Below are 25,011 nucleotides of genomic sequence, written 5' to 3' on the forward strand. Positions count from 1 at the left end.
TTGGTAGTTAGAAGAAATATAGTTTAAAAAAATATTTTTTTGTATTTTTATTTTTTCATGCTATTTTAGCATATTATAATAAAAAATCTTACAAAACTTGTCTTAATTTTATCATTTGTACATCAAACTGGACGGATTGACCATGTAGGGAACAAACTGAACATTTTAACGTCTTAAATGAGGTAAGTTAATACCAAACTTTTTCTTAATTATATATTTTTAAAAATTATTATATATATTAAAATTAAAGTGTAAATATTTTTTAAATTTTAATTAATTAATTAATTAATTAATGTCTTAAGAATAAATTGAAATAATAATTTTTTTATATGTTAAACTACTTTATTATAATTAATAATCAAAATTTAGTTAGTAATAATTAATAATTTAGGCTAGAATATTATTATATAGTTCCATCTTTCAAATAATATAACACAATTTTTTTTTTTTTAAATTATTATTTTTTATTTTTAAAAAAAAGCTAAACCCATTTTGCTATCCTTACATATAATTCCTGTTATTAATATGTTTTAAGAGCTACAATTATGTAGTTAGTTGCAAATTATAACTTTTTATATATACAAATTTATATATAAAGTGAATGAGTAGATAAAGAAAAAAAATGTCCGTAAAAACGTAAAAAAAAAAACAGACATGTTTAGCAGTTTTGCTCCTAAAAAGAGAAACAAAATAAAGTATCCCAATAAAACAATAAGACGTGAAAGAAGAGTTATTTAAAATTATTCTAAGAACTCAATAAAAATATTTTTTTTACTCTCATCTCAATAACAATTAAATTGTGAAATTGTGAGTGATAAAAAGTTTCCTAATATCTTAAGACGAAATTTATCATCAAAGTAAAAATAACAATTAAATTTCGAGAGTATTAAAAATTTAGTTAATATTAAGATGACATTTACCATTAAAGTAAAAGTTAGACAAGATCTTGGTACAATAAAACCCCACACAAAATTCATATAAAAACTTAAAATAACACTTTACATTAAAGATATTTGTAGTCGTTGAACTTAAACTTTTTTGCACCATTTCCAAAGCATTTGAAATTGTTATCGTAATAATTTTTTCCAGTTTTATAAAGTAGTGCTATTTGAATTGTATTTATTGGACTTATTTAATAGATAATCCAACTTGGAACATGTCAACAGGTAAATAGGAAGAAAATTATACGATAAATCCATCGCATTAATTGTTTTTACAATTTATAATTGAAAAAATCATCTTGTACGATAAAAAATATTTTTTATTTTCATACTTGGATTTTATTTATAATTAATACAGAGTTTGTTTGTTTCTTCGTTAACTTCGTACGTTTCTTTAAATTCTTGAATCTCATATTCAACTTTGACAAGTATGGCTAAATTTAGTTTAGTTTTAAAAGATTTGAATTGAATTTGATCTTTTATAAAATTTAAAAGTTCTTAAAAATAATCTCTATCGTCACCTATTAGAAATGTTCAATGTATACTTTTTGGGGTACTTTGTAATTTTGTTTAAAAACCCTTTTCAAACTATTTTTTATTGTAAATAAGATGTAAAATTATTTTGAAAACAAGAATGGAGATGAGATATACTGTGAAAGAGATTGAATGTGCAAACAACCAAGTCCCAACGTACGAAACTTACAAATACAGCAAAATTGGGTGTTTTATTTACTGGTTAGTTGAATTTTCATAGAAAAATAATCCGAGAGAACAGTGAAAAGACTAGAAAAGTGCCACCAAATACCAGCACAGGCAAATGTGGGACCAGCCTTTAACATCATCTTCGCAGCTTCTTCAACTGATTGAAATACTCTACCAACAATAGTCTCTGATTTCTTCTTCAACTTTCCCTCGGTTATGGTTTTCTGAGACTGAACTTAATCAAGAAGAAGGGGGAAGAAGAAAGAAGGAGAAGAAGATGGGAATTGCAGTGGCAGGTGTTGATGTGTTGAGTGAAAAAGCGGCGATGATGAGAGAGTCTCTGCAGAAGAGTCAAACCATCGCAGACAACGTTGTCACCATTCTAGGTTCCTTCGACCACCGTCTCTCGGCACTTGAAACCGCCATGCGTCCAACTCAGGTACCCTTGTTTCATGTTCCCCATTAAATGGGGGAGATTTTGTGAACGGTTTGACTTCAAAATGGGGTTTTGGGAAATGGGTTTTGGTGGGGCAGACTTTTCTTTGACATGGATGCAATGGGGTTTCGTTTTGGGGGGTTCTTCATTTTTCAAGTGGGGATCTGGAGGGTGGTTGAAAGTTGGATCTTTTCATCTGGGTTTGCAGATTAGAACTCATTCCATTAGGAAGGCTCATGAGAATATTGATAGGACTTTGAAGGCTGCGGAGGTTATATTGGCTCACTTTGATCAATATCGTCAGGTTGGTTCTCTGGTGCTATTTGATTCAACCTTTGTGATCTGTTTTTTGTAATGTAGTATTTTTTTAATTAAGTTACTCTGTTGAATTGATGAATTGGAATTACAAAATCAAATTCTCTGTCATATAGCTGAAGGCATGCTTGTTTGTTGCATGTGTTGCTTCGGTCAATTGTAAACTTGAAGGTCTGACTCTTGTCTCATTTGGTCAACTTAACTGATTTTTACATTATGACGTTATTGCAACTGTTGTTTTTATTGACTTGAAAAAAAAAAACTTATGATTGAGTGCCCAGAGAACAGTCGTGGAAGACTGGAAAATAAAGTTGTGCCGTATAGTAGTGGAGGTTCATAATGGTTGAAATGTATGCTATATATACAATTATATGTGTAAAAGAATAAGTTCTATGTAAATAAAAATAAAATACATAAAAGTTGTTGTTATATATCAACTGAAAAGTTCAATTGGACGAAGACCTGTCAAAGATGACAAGAGGACACAAGACATATGCCGCCACAACTTCAACAATGACAGTGTCTGCAATAGCGGACAGATACGGAATCACAGATTTGAGAAAATCCTGTATGCGATTGTTGCAATAGTGGCTATTTAACAACACTGCACCTTGCTATATATTCTGTGGTGCTTAATGTTGGGCTTTAAATGGACTATAGGAGAAAAGGTTCGAGTAATCTAAATGAGAATGTAAAGATAGATGCATGACCACACAAGAAAGGACATGATACAAAATGTGCATACGAGGAGATGTTGATGTGACACATATTGAGAAAAGGATCATAATAGAATAGGCTAAGGTGGTCTACATGTACAAAGAGTGCCACCAGAAGTATTGATGCATGGTTAGATGGTATTCAGTCCTGTGAAAAGGGGGAGGGGAAAACGGAGTCCAAGAAGGACACTTGAGAATGCTTTTAAGGGTTAGATGGCATGATAAATGATATCTCTGAAAAATTGGTTTTTAACTGAGCTGAATGACTTCATGTGATCTATGTAGCTGACCTTATATAATAGAATAAGGCTTTTATTGTTGTAGTTGTTGCTTTCTTTTCTTCTCCAAGTCATGTCTTATTTTCCTATCTTTATTTATAGTTGTGAAGTGCTATACTTTATTTTAAGCTGAACCTTGATACTTTAACTAGCTTTGAACAGGATGGGTAGAAAAAATTTCATATCCTCGTACTTAAAACTTGATTTACAGGATGCAACTTCAGGACTTTTCTCCTCCTAATTTTTTAGAAGATATTTGGTATGCCATTGACATTTTTTTTATGCTCACATTGATCTATTGTACAGGCTGAGGCAAAAATACTTAAAGGGCCACATGAAGACTTGGAAAACTATCTTCAAGCAATTGAAAACTTGAGAAGCAACATTCAGTTTTTTGGCAGTAAGAAGGGTTTTAAGAGCAGTGATGGCATTGTTGTTCATGCCAATAATTTGTTAGCTAAGGCTATTTCAAAGCTAGAAGATGAGTTTAGGCAGTTATTATTATCTTACAGGTATTTATGTTTGTGCTTAATGTTCATCTTTTGCAATGTTTGGTGTAAAAATTATTTGCCAACATGTACTAAATCATTGATGGTTGTTCCAGACTGTGTTTCATTAGATAAACCAATCCTTAATGATAAACAAGAACGTTTTCCCGTGTAATAGTTGCTTCCTCCAACTATTTTTGCTGCTTATATCTAAAATTACTAGATGATTCTCCTTTTTTTTTTTGCTTTATTTTCATACAATGTTGATTAAAAACGAACTTTGACGAGTCCAATGCATTTTGAAGTGTGCTGATGCTGTAGGTGGTTCGTAATTGTTAGTTACATGGTGGTTATGCTATTTATTATCGAATCATCCTCAAATTATTTAGGAGTATGATTTTTCTCATAGATGGCCATGGTTTCCTTGAGGCATCTGTGGCAATTTGCTTATGAAGTTTGATTATTTAGTAAATGTGTGATTCTTTTCTTCACCTGCTTGGAGAAATTTTTTCTTATATTTGTGTTATTATAGCAAACCTGTGGAACCTGAGCGCCTCTTTGACTGCCTTCCAAACTCAATGCGACCTTCATCAGGATCTCCTCACCATGAGGGTGATCCTAGTGGCAAGATGCCTTCAAATCACCATTCTGAGTCTCACAACAATAATGCTGATGCTGTTGTATATACCCCTCCTGCTCTTATACCACCTAGATTTTTGCCTCTGCTACATGATTTAGCTCAGCAAATGGTTGAAGCTGGTCACCAACAACAGTTACTCAAAATATACAGGTAGTGATCTCTGTTTACTTGTTTATGACCTTACAGAAGGAAAAGTTGAAATTGCCTTGTTATGGACCTCTATATTTGAAAAGTTGTAACGAGCATAAAAGTATAGGGTTGAAACTATTTGGCAAAGGTAAGGAAATCATTTCTAGGTCCTGAGCAAGGTGTTACATTGCTACCTCTAACTTGTTCGAACCCAGTCTAATTCATGCTGGGAGCACGGGAGGTTTGAAAATAAATTGAACTGCCCTAGAAAAACATAATTTTGTAGGCTTTATGGCGTTGGCTAAGCAGTATGATTTTTACACCTCTAGGTGTAGTTCAAAAATGTACTTATAATACACAATTCCAACACTGATTAATCTTGCTTTATGGTTGTCATCATCATTATTATGCAGGGATGCCCGTTCTAATGTATTGGAAGAGAGCCTTCAAAAACTTGGAGTTGAAAAACTCAACAAAGAAGATGTTCAAAAGCTGCAATGGGAGATCTTGGAAGCTAAAATTGGAAACTGGATTCATTTTATGCGTATAGCAGTAAGATGATAGTAGGATTGATGGTATTTTTCTTCTCTTCGTTACTTCTTTTAGGTTCTTTCAAAAATGCAATCATACATGAACAGGTGAAATTGTTGTTTGCTGGTGAGAGGAAAGTCTGCGATCAGATATTTGAAGGCTTTGATTCACTCAGTGAACAGTGCTTTGCTGAGGTGACGAAAAACAGTGTTTCTATGCTACTCAGTTTTGGAGAAGCAATTGCCAAAAGCAAGAGATCCCCAGAAAAGTTATTTGTACTTCTGGACATGTATGAAATAATGCAAGAGCTTCATTCAGAGGTATGGCTTTTGGCATGCAAAATCATTAAACTCATGAGATCAACCTGTAATGATTTATTTTATATTCAGTAGCCTGTAATTAATCTCTTTATATATCATAATAGATAGTTGCTGTACATGTCAATGAATATTAACTTGGATAACTGGTTTGTAGTTTACATCCCATTGGTTTATGAGACTAGTAAGGGCCTCAAATTTAATATTATTATTTTAAGAATGTTTTATCATAAAATCTCAGGTGTCTGGTGCTTAATGTTTTGTGCTTTGAACTTGAACTTTCTTGTGACGCCAATCAAGAAATTTGTTATGATTACTGAACTCATGTACCTAACTAATCCTTGCACTCGATCTTGTGCTTTATCATTTTTTTTGGATGTCTTCTAGAATATTGGGAATACCATGAAAGGGAACTTTAACTTTAGTCTATCATATTCATATACACGTAATTTTTATACAAAAATTCTTGAATAAAAGTTCTGAACAATATACCTACTTTCACTGCTTTTGGCATCAACGAGAAAAAAAAACTGTAGTAAATATAAAAAAGTCTCAGACCTCTAACTGATAAGAGGTTAGGTTAATCGCTACCCTAGATATGATACACTTTAACATTTATCATGCAGAGTAGGTTTGGGCATTCTTTTGTACACAAAACTAGTATTAGGTATATTACAGTGGTGTTATAATCTTGTGATAAACTATTTTACCTGACAAATTTGCAGATTGAAACTCTTTTTAAAGGCGAAGCTTGCTCTGGAATAAGAGAAGCTGCAACTGGTTTGACAAAACGTCTTGCACAAACAGCCCAAGACACCTTCGGAGATTTTGAAGAGGCAGTTGAGAAAGATGCTACCAAGACTGCAGTAACAGATGGAACTGTCCATCCTCTCACAAGCTATGTTATTAACTATGTGAAGTTTTTATTTGAGTAAGTTCGGCTATGTTTTTGTCTGATCCCAATTTGACAGACATACCATGCCACTAATTTTTTAATTATTAAAATTTATTTAATATTATTTTTTAATTGTAAAATATTTAGAATGAGGTTATGTTTTCATAAATTTCAATTTTTTAAAATATCATCTATTTATTTTTGTATGTAGTAAGGCTTTATGATTTAAGAAATTTAAAGTGTTATATCCAAACAAAACATTTTAAATGAAAGAAATTTAAATCAAAACAATTAAAAGAATTTAAGCATTTCAAAATTTCTAAAATTTTAAAATTCTCCATCCTAAGACAAGCTCTGGGAACTTTGCAATCTCATGCTTCTATTTCAAATTTTTATATTTAAGAGAAATTATTTGTTAAAATTCAGTATTCCTATCGTATTTAAGAAGCGTTGATGCTTAAGCGTGTCCTCTGCTCCAATGTATGGGAATTTGTGTACATTTATTCAGGATCTTCGTCATAGATCCGATCTTCACATCTTTGATCTGATCAGAGTTTCCTTAAACGTTGCAGCTACCAATCCACCTTGAAGCAACTTTTTCAGGAATTTGAAGGGGGTAATGATTCTTCACAGCTAGCATCTGTAACAGTGCGAATAATGCAAGCTTTGCAAACTAATTTAGATGGGAAATCAAAGCAGTATAAAGACCTTGGATTGACACATCTTTTTCTCATGAACAATATTCATTACATTGTCAGATCGGTTCGAAGGCATGTCTTCAACCTGATCTGGTTATTAATTTCACTGAATCATATTTTTATCATATTCTGATGGTTCTTTGTTACTTTTTCTCCTGATCCTCTTCTATTTTAGATCTGAAGCCAAGGATTTACTGGGAGACGACTGGGTACAACGACACAGGAGGATTGTGCAGCAGCACGCTAATCAATACAAAAGAAATGCCTGGGCAAAGGTGTTGTTCTAGTGCCTTGCTGACTGTTAAATGTATTATGGATTTCTTAGTGCGTGTATGGTCAATTGATAAAACTGATTTTTAAGTGAGTTGATTCGTGTTTGAATGGTTTTATTAGAAAAGCAAATTAGTAATAGAATTCAGTGTAATGTCAGTGAATGCCAATTATACTGCGAGAACCATGGTATTTCTTCTTTCAATCAATTTTCTATGCAAGTAATGTCTTTCTCGTGCATATTTCTGTAAAGTTATGTTTTCATATTTTCGCAATCATTTGGCTAAAGCCTCGTATGCCATCCCCTTTATTGATTTTTGATTATTTCTTCTTCGGGCACTGTGCCTTCCCTAAATTACCGTTCTTTTCCTTGGCAGATTCTTCAGTGCCTTTCTATTCAGGGCCTTACCTCCTCAGGTGGTGGGAGTGGTACTGCTGGTGGTGATGGTGCAACTGGAAGCAGTAGTGGTGCTTCAAGAGCAATTGTTAAAGACCGGTAGCTTTTCGGTTGCTTACTGTGAACCTTCTTTCAGGAGAGTAATTTCTTTACTTCTTTTGACATGTCTATGTGTACTGTGTGGTCAGGTTTAAGGCATTCAATGTTATGTTCGAGGAACTCCATCAGAAACAATCTCAATGGACAGTTCCTGACACCGAGTTGCGAGAGTCTCTCAGGCTTGCAGTTGCTGAAGTCTTGTTGCCTGCCTATAGATCCTTTGTCAAACGATTTGGGTTTGTTCTCTTTCAGATTCACTTCAAACGTTATTCTGTCATTTCTATTTATGTAGGGAACTAGTATTCATGGAGGTGAAAAGTTGTCTTTGTCCCGAGACAAAAATGCATGAATAATGACATCAAATCCAATTGAAAGAAAAAAAAAATATTATAATGATTTGAGATTAAAGGTATTTTTTCTATCCTTAAAACATGGGGTAAATTGTACTTCATTCCCTTCTATGTTTTGTGTAAATTAACTTGGTTTGCCAGTGTCAACAGTTCCAGTGTTTTTCAGTTTTCAAAGGGTTTTGTGTTGTAATCTTTGTGCACTGAAAATGTTTAGGATGTAACTTTTTGGTAGGTCAACTGGAATTAATCCTGAAATATATCTCAGTTGTTATGTGTGAATCCTCCAGTTTTCCTTCAACTTCTTCACAGTTTTATCTAGTTACTGATCACTATTTAACCACTCATCTTTGATATGTTTTGCATTTGCTGGCTTATGGCTCTTGTAAGAACATTCATTTTGCAATTATGCATGATTGGGAACATTCTGTGTTACAGGCCACTAGTGGAGAGTGGAAAGAATCCTCAGAAGTACATCAAATACACTGCAGAAGATTTAGATCGAATGTTGGGTGAATTTTTTGAAGGAAAAAACATGAGTGAGACTAAACGATAAAATAATTACTAATAAGGTATATGTGGTCTAATTTATCATGATGGTATTTACTATTACGTGGATTGTTTCTTTTCTCACTTGTTATAACTCAGCAGGTTGCATTTGATGGCCGAAAAGGAGTTCGCCATTTTTGTGTTTTGGGTATTGCAACGAGTGTGATAAGATGGTGATTTCTCTGCTTCCGTACATTCTGTGTATAGTTTCATTTGATTTGTTGCATGAGGTGTTAGTCTTCAAAGCAAATGTATGTTTGATAATAGAATCTTGGTTTACTTGAGCATTGGTTTGTATCTTTTGGGATGCGTGTACAAGTGATTGTGATTATATGAATGAAATTTTTGCAGTTTTCATTTTGGGACTTGCTGTGATTTTATAAACATGATTTTGTAATTCTTGTTACTTACATTATATGAATGAAATTTTCGCAGTCTTCATTTTTAAACGTTTCATTTTTAGTTTTTTACGTTTAAATACATTAAAAATATGTCTTCATATGATGACAATTATAAATTACGTGGATTGTCATAGTAACTAAAATTAAAGAAAATTTTTGTAAGGGTTAAAAATTAAAGAAGAAACACGAGTGTAAAAAAATTTACAATCAAATTATTGCCGCCAGAATTTATAAATTTAATTTAAAGTAAAATATAAAATAAAAAATTTAAATGACAAGAAAAATCACCCAGCAATATAATTTATCACTTAATTATAATTTTTGTTGACCCAAACACTTTATATATTAATCCAAGTTTTAGGACTTTTGTAATAACTCATCATCCATGTCACCAATCAAGATTACATTAAAAAATTAAAAATTATGCAGTTTTTTAACATGTCACGAAGCTATAACTTAACTAGCGAAAGACTATAAAAGAAATTTATCAAAACATAGTCTAATTTGACCGGTTTAAGCATGATCATAATAATAATAATAATAATAATAATAATAATAATAATAATAATACATTTTTAATTTTATATTCATGCATTATTGATGATAACTAAGGATTCTAAGTAAAGTCGAGCCAAGAAAAATGATAGTTAAGTGGATACAATATTATTCACGATTCTTTTTGTTATTTAAGTTTTTTATGTTACATTAATAAAATACGTAAGAAAGAGAATAGATGAATTTTTATCTGTATCGGTGAATTAATTCACTTGTATCATTATATTATATTATATTATTAGTTTTAATAGTGTATTAGAATTGATTTGAGACGTATATAAGAAGTGTGAGAGAGAGGGAAGCATGGCCACGTTGATGGCTAGAGTGCCACGAATGGTATATAGCGCGCAACAGCGCTTCGTCAACAATCGGGTTTCTCTTCCGAAAAATTTTGCAATGGCTACTCACTGTGTTGGTAATCTCATACAATAACCATCGCTGAATGCTTTCTAAGCTATCGATTCATTTCGCTTTGTTTTCTTGAATTTGAAGGCAGGGAGAGGGCTTTCAAAGGGACATTCGATTACGCTGCAGCCAAGTACGCCGATGGCTTAATGCCTCACATTCTGCATCTGTACCGTAACATTTTCACTGCTTCCATCACTTCTCTATCCGTTTTTCTCAATAACTCTTCTCTTCGTATTCTTTCGTTTTAATTTGAGGCCGTGTTTTCATTTCAGGTATGGATCGTGCGCAACGCCTCGCGACTTTGACATCTATGCTGCTAATGCTTCCTTCGAAGATCCGCTCATGTGTGCTCGCGGGTGAGCATGCGTGTTTTGTTGTTATTTCTTTTCGTTTTTTTTTTTCCCTCAGATACTCACTAAACGCTGGATTTTAATTCATACTTACTGCAGAGTGAAACAAATCAAATCAGCATTCTATTCTCTTCCCAAGGTTTTCGTTACTTTCTTTTTTGTTCTATTGCTTTGGATGTTCTAAATGATTGCCTCAAAATCTTTGTGTGTTACAGAACATTAGGCTAAATTTCTCGCTAAGTACTTATCGGAAAAGATAATACGAACTCCGATAAATTAAAATCAACTCATGCACTTCAAATTTATAGAAGCTCTGCATTTTATTTTTCTGAAAGTAGGAGGATAATTTTATTTTCACTTAAAAGCAAAAGTTTAGTTCTCGTGATATTTGTCAAAAGATATACAAACTTCTGTTCAAGATATAACAGTTTCTGAATAGTTGGTTGTATGAATGTGCCATTATCAGTAATAAATTAGACTCCATTCAAGCTTCTGTTTGATGCTTTTTGTACTGGCTGAAAGGATGATACAAAGAGAGTATTATCTGTAAATTAAATCGTTGTATAATGAAATACTTCCTGCTTGCAATTTGTTGTCACGCTGTTATCTCTCTCTTGACATTGTATCACCAAGATATGAGTAATAGTGAAAAGCCTTGAGCGTCTATAATGTTAGTGTCATCAAGCACCTGATAGAAGTAATTTAACAGTAAGAAATGTCTTTTCCTTTTTGTTCCTTAGAGTGGAAGAGGTTTTTTTTTTTTTTTTTTTTTTTTTTTTATATATTAGAAGCAGATTAGCTATTCCTATATAATGGTTTTTTCAATAGTTGTGTTAGACAAAATTTATCTTGTTTCAGGTGTTTTTTCTTTTCTCTTTCTTCTTAATGTTGAGCTAATTCCCAAATTCTTTTTTGTCTGCATATATCCCAGTTATTTAAGGAGTCAAAGATTGTGGAATACAGTATCAAAGAATATATGATCTCACCTGGGAATGGAGAGGTTAGTAAATCTAGTGTCACTTAATTTATATAGTGTATATATATTGTACTTCAATCTTTTGTGTTGTTTAAAAGTTCAAGTGCGTACTTGATCTCTCTGGATGATCCAAGATGATGGATGTTGCTTACAGATATTAATTGACAATAAGCAATACTATAAATTCTTGGGGAGGAATATAGACATGGTATCGCTAATCAAGTTGTATCTCAAAGAGGGTAAAATCGTTCGCCATGAGGACTGGTATGTATTAATCTCTGAGCACACTGTTTTCTGCTTTCCTTAAAAAAAAAATCAAAATGACATTTTAGGATTATTTAGGACTCCTTACTTTGAATTTAGTAGTACTAGAAATATTTGCAACTTATCCTATATTGTCTAAGAGTCATATTTTTGCCAATGAATAGAACATATGGAGTGAATGTTGAATAGAAGATTCACTTGTAATTTATAGATTATCTTGCGCATCTATTTAGTTAGTCATAATAAAACAATCATGCCATGCTACCACTATGTGCTCGTATGTATACTTGCATCTGCAATTCTGCATGTGCATGAAGAGAGGGAGCCTTTCTTTTTTTCATACAAACTGATAAATGGTGGTTTGAAGTAACTGTAAAAGTGATTATAATTTAGTGCTTGTCCCAAAGGTATAATCGTGGTCCCTGACGAAGTAAACATTTTTACGTCAGGTTATTCTTCGATATCTTTTTGGGTTAAGGTTCTTAATAGTGTACTTCGATATTTAAGATGAACACGATGAGTTTAGAGCTGAGTAATTGAGTGTAGTTAAAATTTAGAAGAGAATTAGTTCCCCTGACGTAGAAGTTCATGGCTAAAAATGTCTGATAGGGCTGCTGAACACAGAAAAGTTTACAGAAGACTGAAATTCTTTATCACTTTTTTTATAACCAGGGGCTATACTTGAAGACTGAAAGTAGTTTGATTTAAAAATCAGATCGACTCAAAACCTAACGCACTTCATTCATATTTTTTTATTATTTGATTGAAATTATTAAATTTTGCAAGTATTCTCATTTAACGGATCTTTACATAAAATTGTAACTTCTAATAAAATTTTAAATAATAAATAGAAGGCAAGAGAGTGTATTATAGCAAGCTCTAATGGTTATTATATACGCATACTTTTACAGTTTAATTTTATAATTATAATTTCTTATACTTGTGAATCAAACAAAATAAACTATTATCTTTTCTTAACTCCATTAAAATCCATATTTTCCTTAATTTTTCAGTCAAACATAATGTTTAATTAAAATTTCTTCCTTCCTTTCCTTTCTTCTCTCCTCTATTAAAATTTCTTCCTTTCCCTCCCAATAATCAAATATGATGTCTAGTAAAAAAATATTTTATTTCTCTCTCAATTTTTTCCATAAATTATTTTTACTACAATAATATGTTTTTTTTTAAAATGAAAAATATTATTAAAAAAATAAAAATAATAACAAAATATGAGAATTCAAACCAAGTCCATGCACAAAAAGTACATAGCAAATTTCTTTCAAAACAACTCTAAATATAGAAACATTATACCTGTCATGAAAAAAAAAATCAAGAACAACCTAGACGACATATACAATATCATAAAATTTATAACGAATTTTATTTTTTAATCCTATGGAAACTAACTTATCCTCAATGATTTTCCTACCTATAATTATAATTATGATAGCACTTAAACTCTATTCTTTTATTCTTTTACATATATTCAAGCATTTTCTCCATTTTTCCTCTTAAACCAAGGAACAATTAAGTAAAGTCTTACATAACTCTAACATTACTTTCTAACCAATTACATCTAAAACAATCTTCCTTAAAATACTCGATAGCAAGAATAACTCCCATATTTCAACATATAAAGAATTCTACATCAAAAAATGTAGAGAAATTGTCAATGTATTGACTCATTCTACCTCCGAAAAAGCTAGTACAAGTCGTAAGACCGAGATTTTCACAAGTTACACCATAAGTATTCATCTAAGTTCAAATTGTCAAAGGACTTGTATACGAGAAGAATTTCTTCTTGATCTAGTGGTTATATCAAAATATTTTTGAATCAGAAAATCGGGTATATCATTCTTTATATGTTTCACAGAAGTATTACCTATCAACTTTACATATCCTCAACTAGTGTGCACGACAATTTGCAACGAAACATTTTGTTGAAATTTGTTATAATTTCTCATCTCCAAATTATTTAAATAATAAAAGTTACGATAGTTAGTTAGATGAGTTTCAATAAGACACCCCGTGGGGAATTAATTAATGAAAATAATTAAATGAGTTGTTGACACTGTAAATCCGCAGAAATATCCTAGAGTTAACACCAAATACATACAACTATTTTAAGTTAAAAAAAAGAGAAGGTAATGTATGACTACTCTTTATCCTTTTTAAGAGAACACGTGGAGTATCAATTCAGCCCTCTACCTGTATCTCTTTATCAACTGGAAGCCCATTAATATTTGTACCTGTTTATCAACTGAAAGCCCAGTAAATAGAAGTTTACATAATACACGCATTTTTGAGGGAGAAATAAAAGCATATTAGATTAGTCTCTCGTAATCCTTTGGAGCAGTAGCAACATAGACAATTTTCTACCTAATATCCTTAACTATATATTTTTAGTCAATATACAACCATTGTTGTAAATTAATAAGATAATTCCTCCCATGATGGGAAAAGATGATTGTCATCAAGATAAATTGTGCGATCACAGTTTTCTCTCCTCCCATTAATTAATTAATTAATAAAAAAAAAATCATTATGGAGAACGAGTGAGATGATGAGTGTCACTAATCGTAGCATTTATGTAAATATTTGACCATAGTCAAAAAGAGATTTATGTACAGGGAAGGTAGGATTTATTAGTTAAAGTAATGTTTAAGGTTTTTTCCTGTTTGAAAACTTCAAAGCCCGTATTTTATATTTTAGTTTTTATCTATTATTCTTTTAATAAAGTAATGAAGTAGATAAAAAGTTTTCTTAATTTAAAAAAAAATTACTTGTTTTCATATTTTTCATAATTTACAAATACCTTTGCTATACAGGGTAAAAAGCATGTCAACTAACTAAGCTTTTACATAGTCGTGATCAATTGAAACTCGGTGTTTAGACACTCAAGCCAGGGTACATTGGTTATTAGAACTTGCAAAGGACGGGCAAATTTGCAAAAGCGCTTTGCTTGTTTTTCAGAAGTGTGTATCTATGATTTGGTTCATTTTAACTCGCATGCTTCACAAATGCATCCTAGTTTCCTGTGATGGAAATGAGTTGAATAAACTATAAATTATACAACATTTAGGGCCGTAGAAACTAAGTCAATATATTGTTTTTGCTATACCAACTAAAAATAACTGAAGGCTCGGGTAAATGTTTCTTCTATGTTCCAAAAACAAAATGTAAATACTTCATCAATGCTTTAGTGTAAGCAATAATAACTCCACCTATGTGACTAAATTTTATGTTTACAAACCCAATAGGTGGGACAAAAAACCAATTACGAATAGAGAAACGGCGAAGGTGCCATTTCTCGGACGAATAGCAGAAATAACTCGCAGAGGGTCAATGCTTGCAACGCATGTGCTTATGAGGTTCGGGAAGGACCCTAGTGTGTGAACAACAAAAGTCCTTGCAAAATACTATAAGTTTTATCATATGGGCCTGTATATGCGACTTCATGTTCGTACCTCACGTTGTTTGTAAAGCATATATGTACTATCATGTTTATTTGTTGTGGCCCGTATTTGCAATTACTGCACCCCTGATATATTATTTTGCTGATAAAAGAATGTTTATTTCTTGTGGCTATGATGAATAGTAGAATATATTTTGATGAAACATAATTTGTCGAACTGGTCACGTCAATCCAAGGTAAATATCTATTTATCTCCTATCTCTATTAATAACTCGAATAAACATATTAATGCATGTGCAGTGTGTATTTTTCTGTGAGGGGTAAAATATTATTTTTATCATATCATGATGTGGTTCTGTACTTTTAGGTAAAATATACATAATGCTTCATATTGCACATTTTCTTGAAGTTTATTATACTTATACATGCTAAAACTGAAATGTATAATTTACATGTAGCTTGGTACATTTAGCGTGATGAGAAATAAAAAAATAAATATGATGAAAGAGGAAGGAAATGGACTTCTTGTTACATGCTGTGTTTTCCCAAAGCCCTTACCATAAGCCCAAAATAAGGAAGGATCTCAAAAGAACTTTGTAAGCAGTGAGTGTTTTGTTGGAATTTTTTAACTTTTGTGTAGCCATCCTCGTTAACTTTTTGACTGGTCATATTAGCCTTTAGAACAAAGGTCATTCCTACACAACATTCCTCCCACTAATGACCTTATGGATCCATCTTTGTTTGTCCCCAGCTAGTTGAAGGATCCAAGGTCACTGCACAGATGATGCTGTGAATGTGTCTGAGAGAAATGTCCACAATTATACACTGATTATTGGGAGTTCTAGATCCGAGAAATCCCTTACTTTCATGCAAAAATTCACTTGTAATAATAGAAAGAAGAGAGAACTAAAAAGAGGGTGGCCTTCTAAGCATAAAGGGAACACACCCATTCAAACTTTATTGTTTTCCCTCTTTCTTTCCTAAAGACTGCAAAAGCTCAAGCTGTGGAAACTTTGTCTCCATGCCAATCTCATATGCCACTATCTCCTTGCCTCAATACTATAAAAAGTTTTTAATTTAGATCCTACTAAGTCAGAAATCTCACTTTACAAGGGAACTCAAACAAATTTTACATAAAAACAGTTTTATTCTACCAAAAAAAATGTTTGCTATTTTAAAATTTCTGATAATATAAATATGATTCTCTCCTTTTAACTATGTTTTCTATAAAGATAATAATTAAAAGGGTTAAATATGTTTTTGGTCCGTAAATTTTATTGAAAATTGGAATTAGTCTCACTTTCAAACTTTGGTTCAATATTTAGTCCTCCAACTTTATAAATGTGTAAATTTAATTTGTTTAACCAAATTTTGTTAAGTTTATTCGGCGTTTCAAATACATTTCATGACAGTATTGAAGTTGTTTATGTCGTTTTATATATTTTTACACATTTTTGTTTCAATATTAGTTGAAAAACATATTTAAAATGACAATTAAATTTAACAAAATTTGGTTAAATTTTTTTAAAGTTAAAAAACTAAATTGGACTAAAATTTAAAAAAGAGACTAATTTCGATTTTTATCAAAAATTAAAGACCAAAATCATATTTAATCCTAATTAAAGTGAAAATTTTACTCAAAATATTTAAATCCAATTTCATTCGCAACAAGTAATGTTGGTGTCGACTGGTAGCTTCTATCCAATGTCAATTATTTGAACTCTTTGGTACATATATTATCATTTTATTTAAGTAACCTTATTTTATCGTCATAAACCTGCAACCTATGATCATTGCACAACGCATCCCAACGGCCAAAAGGTTCTTTAGATACCAAGATATTGCACCAGTCGTTTTGGATACTTTAAATCTTACAAATATGATCTATAAATCATTACAAAGGAAGAAAAAGTAAAGATAAAGAGAATTTGAAAAGCATGACCCCACTAATTGTATTCTTTTTAGGGGTCATTAATGCTTTAAAGCATTCAAAATGTTGATACTTTTCAAAGGCAGTGCAACTTTTGTTCTTTGCTTTGAATATTGCAGTTCTTTGTCACCCCAAATGACCCATAACACCCCAAACTAATATTTTTTAAAATAAATATCATAAAAATTAATAAATTTATTATAAAGATGATTTATAATTCCTTTTACACATAAACTACATTCTCTTGAAGATATTAATCTCTTGTATAAAAGTCTTCTTTTTTTTCGAAACATAATAGAAGTTGTTTGGAAAACAAAGTCCTAAACAAAAGAAAATAAAGCTAATGCGGTTTAACATAAGTGATTGAGGATTATAAACTCTTTTCTTTTTCGTAGGTGTGGGGTTTGAATATCTAAACACTTTCATTAAGTATGGACTCAAATCTTTGGACATCGTTTTTCCTACTTAGACAATAGACAATCCTTTTTAAGAAGATTCTCGAATGTTTAAGGATTAGTTAAATAGCTGCAACAGGATGAAATTAGGTTTTTACACTAATTATCTGGATGAATTTTTATTACAAAAGTCTCAACATTCCATTTCACACTTTGCCTTCTAGTATCTAGAAGTTATTTTGTTTTGACAATTTATCATTCAACAAAATAAAAAAATGGCACAAAAATTTTAGAGTGAAAATATGAGTCGGAGATTCATCTTGACTAGAAATTCAGCATATAAACAAATACAAACTATATCTTATAAATCAGTTTTACGAGATTGAATTACACTTTTACATCTTATGATGATATTAGAATCATCTGAAATTTATCTTAATGAGATTTATCATTTATTGAATCTATATAGAATCACCATTAATATTTAGGCTCAAACTCAAAATGTATATGATTTAGCAGAATAAAAGTGTATTAGATCTTTTACATCGACTAAAAATAAAATAATTTACAATATACAAGTACAAGTACAATTTTTATTTTACATGTTTTATAAAGTTAAGTTAGATCCAAAATGAATGATTAATATATTTAGAATTAATTTGACTCCTTGTTTCCCACATTCACAAATTATAAAAAAAAGTTAAATATGCTTTTTATCCTTTAATTTTCAGTGAATTTTGAAATTAGTCTATTTCGAAATTTTTGATCAATTTAGTCCTTTATCTTTCGAAATACGTGGATCTAGTTCTTCTAATCAAATTTTGTTAAATTTAGTTGACATTTCAAGTGTGTTTCATAATAGTAATTGACTTAACATTAAAGAAAAATATGTCAAACAGTATAAATAACTCAAATACAATCCTAAAATACGTACGAAACATCAAATAAACCTAATAAAATTTGATTAAAAAAACTAAATTCACATATTTCGAAAGATGAAAAATTAAATTCGTCCAAAATTTTAAAATAGACTAATTCCAATTCGTTAAAAATTAAGAGACCAACGATATATTTCACCCTAAAAAAAGTTTACAACCTATGAACTAATCCGCATCCCTTGTATTAGCCAATAATTAAGACTTGACTGAATAATTATAAGCAGAACCGAATAACCTTCTATTCGTTTTGCATTCCAAAATTTTCTGAGTTGAAGCACGTTCTTGATTATTTGTATAATATTTTATGAAATATCAGCAGCAGCAGTCTATTATGGACTATTTCTTCATAAAATAACACCTGATACACATTCTCAATTTTCTCTTGATCCTATAAAGATTTAGTCTACAAAAGTCTCTTTTTCCTGTCAGATTGTGTATAATTATTCATGGGGATTGGTTCAATCCTCTGTCCCTCTTCAACAAAGCAACCTAAATTAATATATATTATTGATGGAAGAACAAATTACTGTTACAAGTAGAAAATCTGGAAAGATTTTATTTAATATTTGAATTTATTAGTACTCCTACACACCATCAAGTCAGATATGGACAGATTAAGAAGTATGAACGTGATTTTTTGGTATTAAAAAACAATAATCATATTAAGCCCTGCTTTTTGACAAAAAGGAATTTGTGTTATATCACATCCCATCTTGTTCTAATGGGTACGGTGCTCAAGAACTTGGTTTGCCTCACTTTACTTTTACATAATAAAGTAATTCATAGTAAGATAGTGGATAACATGCGTAGCAATGTTGAAAATGGTATATTAGATTTCAACTCAAAACAAAATAATAATAAAAAATATTTGTAGTGGATATAGTTTTCATTCTGTTCAAATTTGAATTAATATTTATTTCGTTATGAAAGTTTGTAAGTACAAATCCCTATGCATGGATACATAAGTTTGAGGGTAGTGTTTGTTTTTTTTCTTCTTCTTGAATATCACAAATTAATACTCTAATAATACCTTCCACTCACCATTCTTGTTGCCAACCTCGTACCCAATTGCCTTTTTCCTTAGAAGAACAATGAAAATGAAGTGTTTGTTTTTGCACCAGCATGTATTTATAAAGTGCATCATCTAATCTAAGATAATTATTTTTATGTAAGTGCAAATATTTAAATTGATGGTGTGATTTTAAAGTATTTTCACAACAAGAATTTTCGTTATTGTTGAGGAACTTTTTTTATCTGCGGAAATAGATTTGTTAGAAAATCCAAATGTATAGATAGATTTTAGAACTTAAATTATCGATGGATATTTTTGTTGTAGATGAATTTGTTAGTAAAATTCATTTGTAAATTTGGAATTTGTATTATCAATAGATATTTTTGTCGATAATTTGTCTGTCGACCAATTTCATCGATAAATTTCTCAATAACTTGTAACTCCTATTATTGATAAAAAATTTTGTACGCAAATCCGTCAGTAAATTGAGCAACAAATTTTTCGTCTAGTCTAATGATATGTTTCATTAAGGGGAGATGGGTAAAAGAAGAAGAAAAAGAGAGAGAAGAAATAAGAGGATAAGGAAAAGGGAAAGAAGAAGTTGGAGTCAATCACGCAAGCATCAATGTCATAGCAATGTGGAGGCACGACGATGACATGAAGGCACGACAACAAGTTGGAGGTGTGATGGTGACGCGAAGGCTAGACAACAATGGTGACTGGAATTGGAGATGGAGGAAGAAGAGGAGGAGAATGAAGATGTAATAGTAGTAATGGACGTCACGACAATGGTGACAATAGTGGTGGTGAACATTGCATAGCAACAACGACATAGGAGGCACAAGGAGTAGGAGAGGAGAAAGAAGAAGAAAAAAAATGAAAAAGAAGAGGAAGAGAACAGAGAGAATAAGAACCCAATCTTGATTTTTACCAACGAATTTACAAATGGATTTGAGACTTGGGTAATTATTAAAGAATTATGGGATCCATCAGTAAAATTTATTAACGAAGACTTTATCGACGAACTTATAGTCGTTGATAATTCATAATAAACTTAAATTATTGACAAATTTTTGTTACTAACAATGGATTCTGTCTATCAATAATACTTAATTTTCTTGTAGTGTTTTTTTTTTTAATTTTAATCATCATCTATGCATATGGTGAGAATTTGTTTAGTTCACTTTTATTTAAAAATATGTCTCTAATTCTCATAATAGGTTTTTTGAATATTTTCAACTAAAAATATAAGTATAAGTGTTGGACTAAAACATTTTAATGAATACATATGAACTTACTTTGATGCATGTGGTCTATAAAATGGTTAGAAATTCAAATATGGATTCAAGTTTTATATTAAGTAAAAATGAAAAATTGAATATTATATATATATATATATATATAAAAATCATAAATTGATTGTATCATAGATTTAAGTTAAAAATGTTCTTACTCTTATATTTCATTTATGTTTTATCTATTTAGTAAATCTTGTTTAATATTGTTAGAAGTAGAGTTTAAGCTTAACTCAATCTCATAAAACCAGCTTGTAAGGTGAGGTTTGCACCCCACTTATATAATATGAAGTGGCTTTATCTCTAGTCGATGTGGAACTTTCAACATATCCCCTCACACCAAGGTATATTCATCTCGTGCGTGGGTGGTCTGTTAGCGGCCCGATAACAGGTGGAACAAAATGTTCAAGAAATTTCGCTAAAATAGGCATGTTAGAAGTGGAGTATAAGCCTAACTCAACCCTACACAACCAGCTTGTAAAACGATATTTGCACCCCACTTATATAATATAAAGTGGCCCTATCTCTAATTGATATGGATCTTCTAACATTTATAAAGAATACATAATATTATTTTATATTATAATTACGGTTGAATTTACATATTTGTTTATTAAAGCTATGAGTGTATGTGTTGAAGATAATTTCCATTATATGCTAAATTGCAAAGAAAAGTGACACAATCTTTTGGAAAAGGAGCCGTAGGTTTCTTGTAAGTAAGGGAAGGCACATATTAATTTGGGCAAATTTTTCTGTTAAAGAAAGTGAATTTAATTTTTGTCTGGTTCTTTGCATCTTTTAGTGCATTAAGGATCAAATTATACCTATCTTTAAAAGCCTTTCACACTTTGCTACCAATATATACTTTGGGTCACTTCAGTTTGGTTTTCTACCTTTTCTTTTCCTACTTTCTTTGAATGAAAAGAAGGAAGAAGAAGAAGAATAAATTATTTATTTTTATGCTTACGTAGTTGTAGCTTAAAGGGTAGGGTTTAATGTTGAAAAAGAGAGTTAAAAAAAGAGTTAAGTTTTATTCTGCCAGACCAGCATGGCAAACTTGCAACTTACAGGCAGAAGATTTTTCTTTTTTCTTTTTTCTTAACAAAATATCAAAGCAAACAATAATTGAAAACATTAGGTTTAGTTACACATATCACTTTTTAACCATAATCTAATTTCTATAATTTTGCTATCTAAACTTTTTTTTTTTTTTACCTTTTATCATCATAGTTTGAAAATTTCATAAATGTTCTCTATTATTAAATTTAGGTTTAATTAAGTTTCAAAAGTTCATAATAAATTTAAACACTTTTAATTGATTATATGTTACTTATTTTGTCTATTGAATATTTAAAATTTTTATATTTTTTAATTGAATATTAATAGGTTATCTTTTTTATTAATTAAGTGACGTGATTATTATCGTGTAGATTATCTTGCTTACTTGTTTATGTGTATTAAATAAATATGAAATTTTCTTATTAATATAAGAAGGATATTAAGTTTAATGTCGGATAATAAATAACTTTTATAGTTCTCAAAAAAAATGTTATGAGTGATGATACAAGAACTCATTATTTTACATTAATTTAAATATCATCTTATATTAATCATAAAACCTTATATTTCTTAATAAATAAATGGGAGTTTTATTAAAATAATAGTTTTTTAACCTAGTTAACAAAAAATTAAATCAGAAAAGATCAACTAAAAATACAAAAATTTAAATATTTAATGGATAAAAAAATTAATTAAAAATAACTAAATTTATTATAAACTTTAAATGTAATTAAGTCTTAAGTTTATTAAAAATTAGAGAGATATTATGAAAAGAAATTAAAACAGGGTCAAAGAGATATCATTTAAAAAAAAATCATGAGAAACTTTATTCTTTATTAATATATCTGGTTAAAGAGTATTTTTGGAAGAAAGAAGAAGATGTATCAATATACGTAAAAAGTTATAGAGATGGAATAATTGATTATTGTGAGGTAGAAAAGTTATGTCATCTTTAAACAAGTGTCATATTTTGTTACATATGTGGTTGGTATTTGTTATTTGATAGTTAAAATTTGTTCCCTCCATTTCTGAGTTTTTAGTGTGAGAATTCAAAGGAATCATTGGAATGTGTATGTACTCATTAATTCCATCTATGGCATAATTCTACAACTTCATTCCCTTTCAAACTTTTCACAACTTGTTTTTGCTTTGCACAATGCTTTACGCTATCAATTATTCTCTCTTTTTAAATTAAGGATTGTTTTATTTGCAAAACATAATAAGAAGTATATTCGAGAAACATGTTCATACTTAGTTTATTATTATATATTATTTGCTATGACTTTACCACTTTTGTGCTAAAGAGAATATGAAAAAGTGGTTCTCACTATCACTCAAATGTCATTCAACTTTCAACAATTATGTGCATTTTGCATAACTTCAATGCATGGAATGAAAATATCCCTTTGCCCCCACTTCACTATAAATTCTCCTCTAATTAATTAAAAAATAATGCAAAAGTTATTTATAATTTGTAACTGTTTAAATTAAATTATATTGTAGAATCTCTATGCTTACAAAAAAATAATATAGAATATTTTTTATTAATTACATACTGCATTAAACACTTTAGACGGGTCTTTTAAGAAAAATTCATAATACTAATATTGTTGGAAGTCTCACATCGATTATAAATAAGACAAATTCATAATATATAAGTGAGTGTAATTCTCACCTTATAAGTCGGCTTATGAGACTTGAGTTAGGCTTAAATCCCACCATTTAACATATTAGAGTACTTAGAGTCTTTATATTTAGAGTGTACAAATACCTCAACTTAATTTAAAGTACATATGTATATATATATGGTTGCAAACCTCACCTACCAGGATGAAGTTGAATTTAATTTATATAAGGAATTTTTCAAAATCTTAATAGTGTATTTATTAGTTTTATTTTCATTTTTTTTCAATTTAATGTGAGATATAAAAATTTGTACCTAAATTTCAAGAAATTTTTTCACAAAATATTGTATTTTAATCTTTAAAACATAATTTTTGAGATTTCTTTTAACGGGATAAGGAATGGAATGAACTTGTGTGAGACTTTTATTTGCATTTTCTATCCGTCTTTTTTCAAGTAAAATCGATTAACAAGATTTTTTAATTAAAACATATATTTATTTTTCCTTTATTTTCTCATTGATAAAAAATATTGTATCCATGTATGAACTTAATATTACTTCACTAGTTAATAAGAATTTTATTTCTTTTTATAGAAATAAGATTTATATTATTAAATATTTTTAAACAATTAAAAAATAATATTATTGATTCAATCAAATTTTAATTTCTTATTTGTAAATATTGAATCATAAATCAATATCTTTACTAGTTTAATAACTTATTCATGTAAATAATGTATAGTTTTTACATATCGATAGTTTCCATTGCATATTAATTTAATTTAGACTTAGCTTATGAGATGCGACATCCTTAAAAACATTTTTAAAAAGAAAAGAAAGTTTACACAATCTTTTGGAAAGGAAGCCGTAGGTTTCTTGTAAGTTGAGGAAGGCACATAGTATTTAGATTAATTCACTAATTTTATTTTTATTTTATTTATAAAGAAAAGGTGTATTTAATTCCTGTCCCCTTCTTTGCTTCTTTTGGAGCATTAAGGATAAATTATGTCTGTCTTTAAAAGCCTCAATTCGACACTTTGTTAAAAAAAATCTTATTTCAGTTTTTTAACTTTTCTTTTTCTCACTTTCTTTTAAGGAAAATAATAATAATAAAAATTCTTTATTTTTATGACAATTTATAAAAGGATTGAGTAATAGTGATGTGTAAAAACCAGTTTTAAAGGTTATGCTTTATTTTAGGAATCTAACACCAACAGCTACCAATATATAGGCAAAAGACTCCAACTTTGAAATATTGAGTACTTTTTGGTATTTAAAGGCTATTTTATATTAAGGAAACATTTTTTTGAGCAGTTATACAAAACACATTTGAAAAAACTTATTAATACATAAATTGTGTTTAATAAGTCATTTCAAGTAAATTATAATAAGTTATTTCTTTAGTTAAATTAAATTTTGTTTGATTGAAATAGATGTGTTTCATAGACATGTTAATCACTTTTTAAGCTACAGAGCATTTAAATCTATAATTTAATGTTTACTAATTTTTTTTTTTCTCACTTGTACCTCAACACTTTAATAAAAAGATTCATTCGACGTTATTCTCTATTTTTAATTAGTAGTATATAAAAAATGTGATACGATTGATTAATTTGTCATATGTAAATGAGTTGAAAAATT

General features: G+C 29.8%; 2 protein-coding genes across 6 annotated transcripts; both read left to right on the top strand.

Moving 5' to 3' along the window:
• The first annotated feature begins 1,711 nt into the window (after positions 1-1,711).
• Positions 1,712-9,105, top strand: LOC114191728 (exocyst complex component EXO70A1-like). Of its 2 annotated transcripts, none has more exons than XM_028081089.2 (13): positions 1,712-2,082; positions 2,288-2,383; positions 3,695-3,900; positions 4,409-4,666; positions 5,059-5,197; positions 5,284-5,496; positions 6,219-6,424; positions 6,961-7,158; positions 7,262-7,361; positions 7,734-7,852; positions 7,942-8,088; positions 8,638-8,771; positions 8,848-9,105. In XM_028081089.2, the coding sequence occupies exons 1-12, from the start codon at positions 1,921-1,923 to the stop codon at positions 8,753-8,755; spliced, it is 1,962 nt and encodes a 653-aa protein (XP_027936890.1). In that variant the 5' UTR covers positions 1,712-1,920; the 3' UTR covers positions 8,756-8,771; positions 8,848-9,105. The 2 variants fall into 2 exon arrangements, with proteins under 2 accessions (XP_027936890.1, XP_027936889.1); XM_028081088.2 differs by having other exon boundaries at positions 1,714-2,082; positions 8,851-9,105.
• Positions 9,106-9,959: 854 nt separating this feature from the next.
• On the top strand, positions 9,960-16,137 carry LOC114190534 (Nuclear transport factor 2 (NTF2) family protein). 4 transcript variants are annotated; one of them, XR_014996551.1, is made up of 8 exons: positions 9,960-10,119; positions 10,197-10,278; positions 10,385-10,468; positions 10,562-10,601; positions 11,394-11,462; positions 11,593-11,702; positions 15,576-15,720; positions 15,869-16,137. XR_014996551.1 is itself a non-coding variant. In XM_085675549.1 (7 exons), exons 1-7 carry the CDS (start codon positions 10,008-10,010, stop codon positions 15,592-15,594), a joined length of 516 nt encoding a protein of 171 aa, XP_085531675.1. In that variant the 5' UTR covers positions 9,960-10,007; the 3' UTR covers positions 15,595-16,137. The 4 variants fall into 4 exon arrangements, 2 of the variants coding, with proteins under 2 accessions (XP_085531675.1, XP_027935261.1); XR_014996552.1 differs by having other exon boundaries at positions 15,576-15,713; XM_085675549.1 differs by having other exon boundaries at positions 15,576-16,137.
• The last annotated feature ends 8,874 nt before the right edge of the window (positions 16,138-25,011 follow it).

This window comes from Vigna unguiculata, chromosome 7 (genome assembly GCF_037176805.1).
Source record: "Vigna unguiculata cultivar grain cowpea cultivar isolate G323 ecotype 2 chromosome 7, ASM3717680v1, whole genome shotgun sequence".
In the NCBI taxonomy this organism is placed as follows: Eukaryota; Viridiplantae; Streptophyta; class Magnoliopsida; order Fabales; family Fabaceae; genus Vigna; species Vigna unguiculata.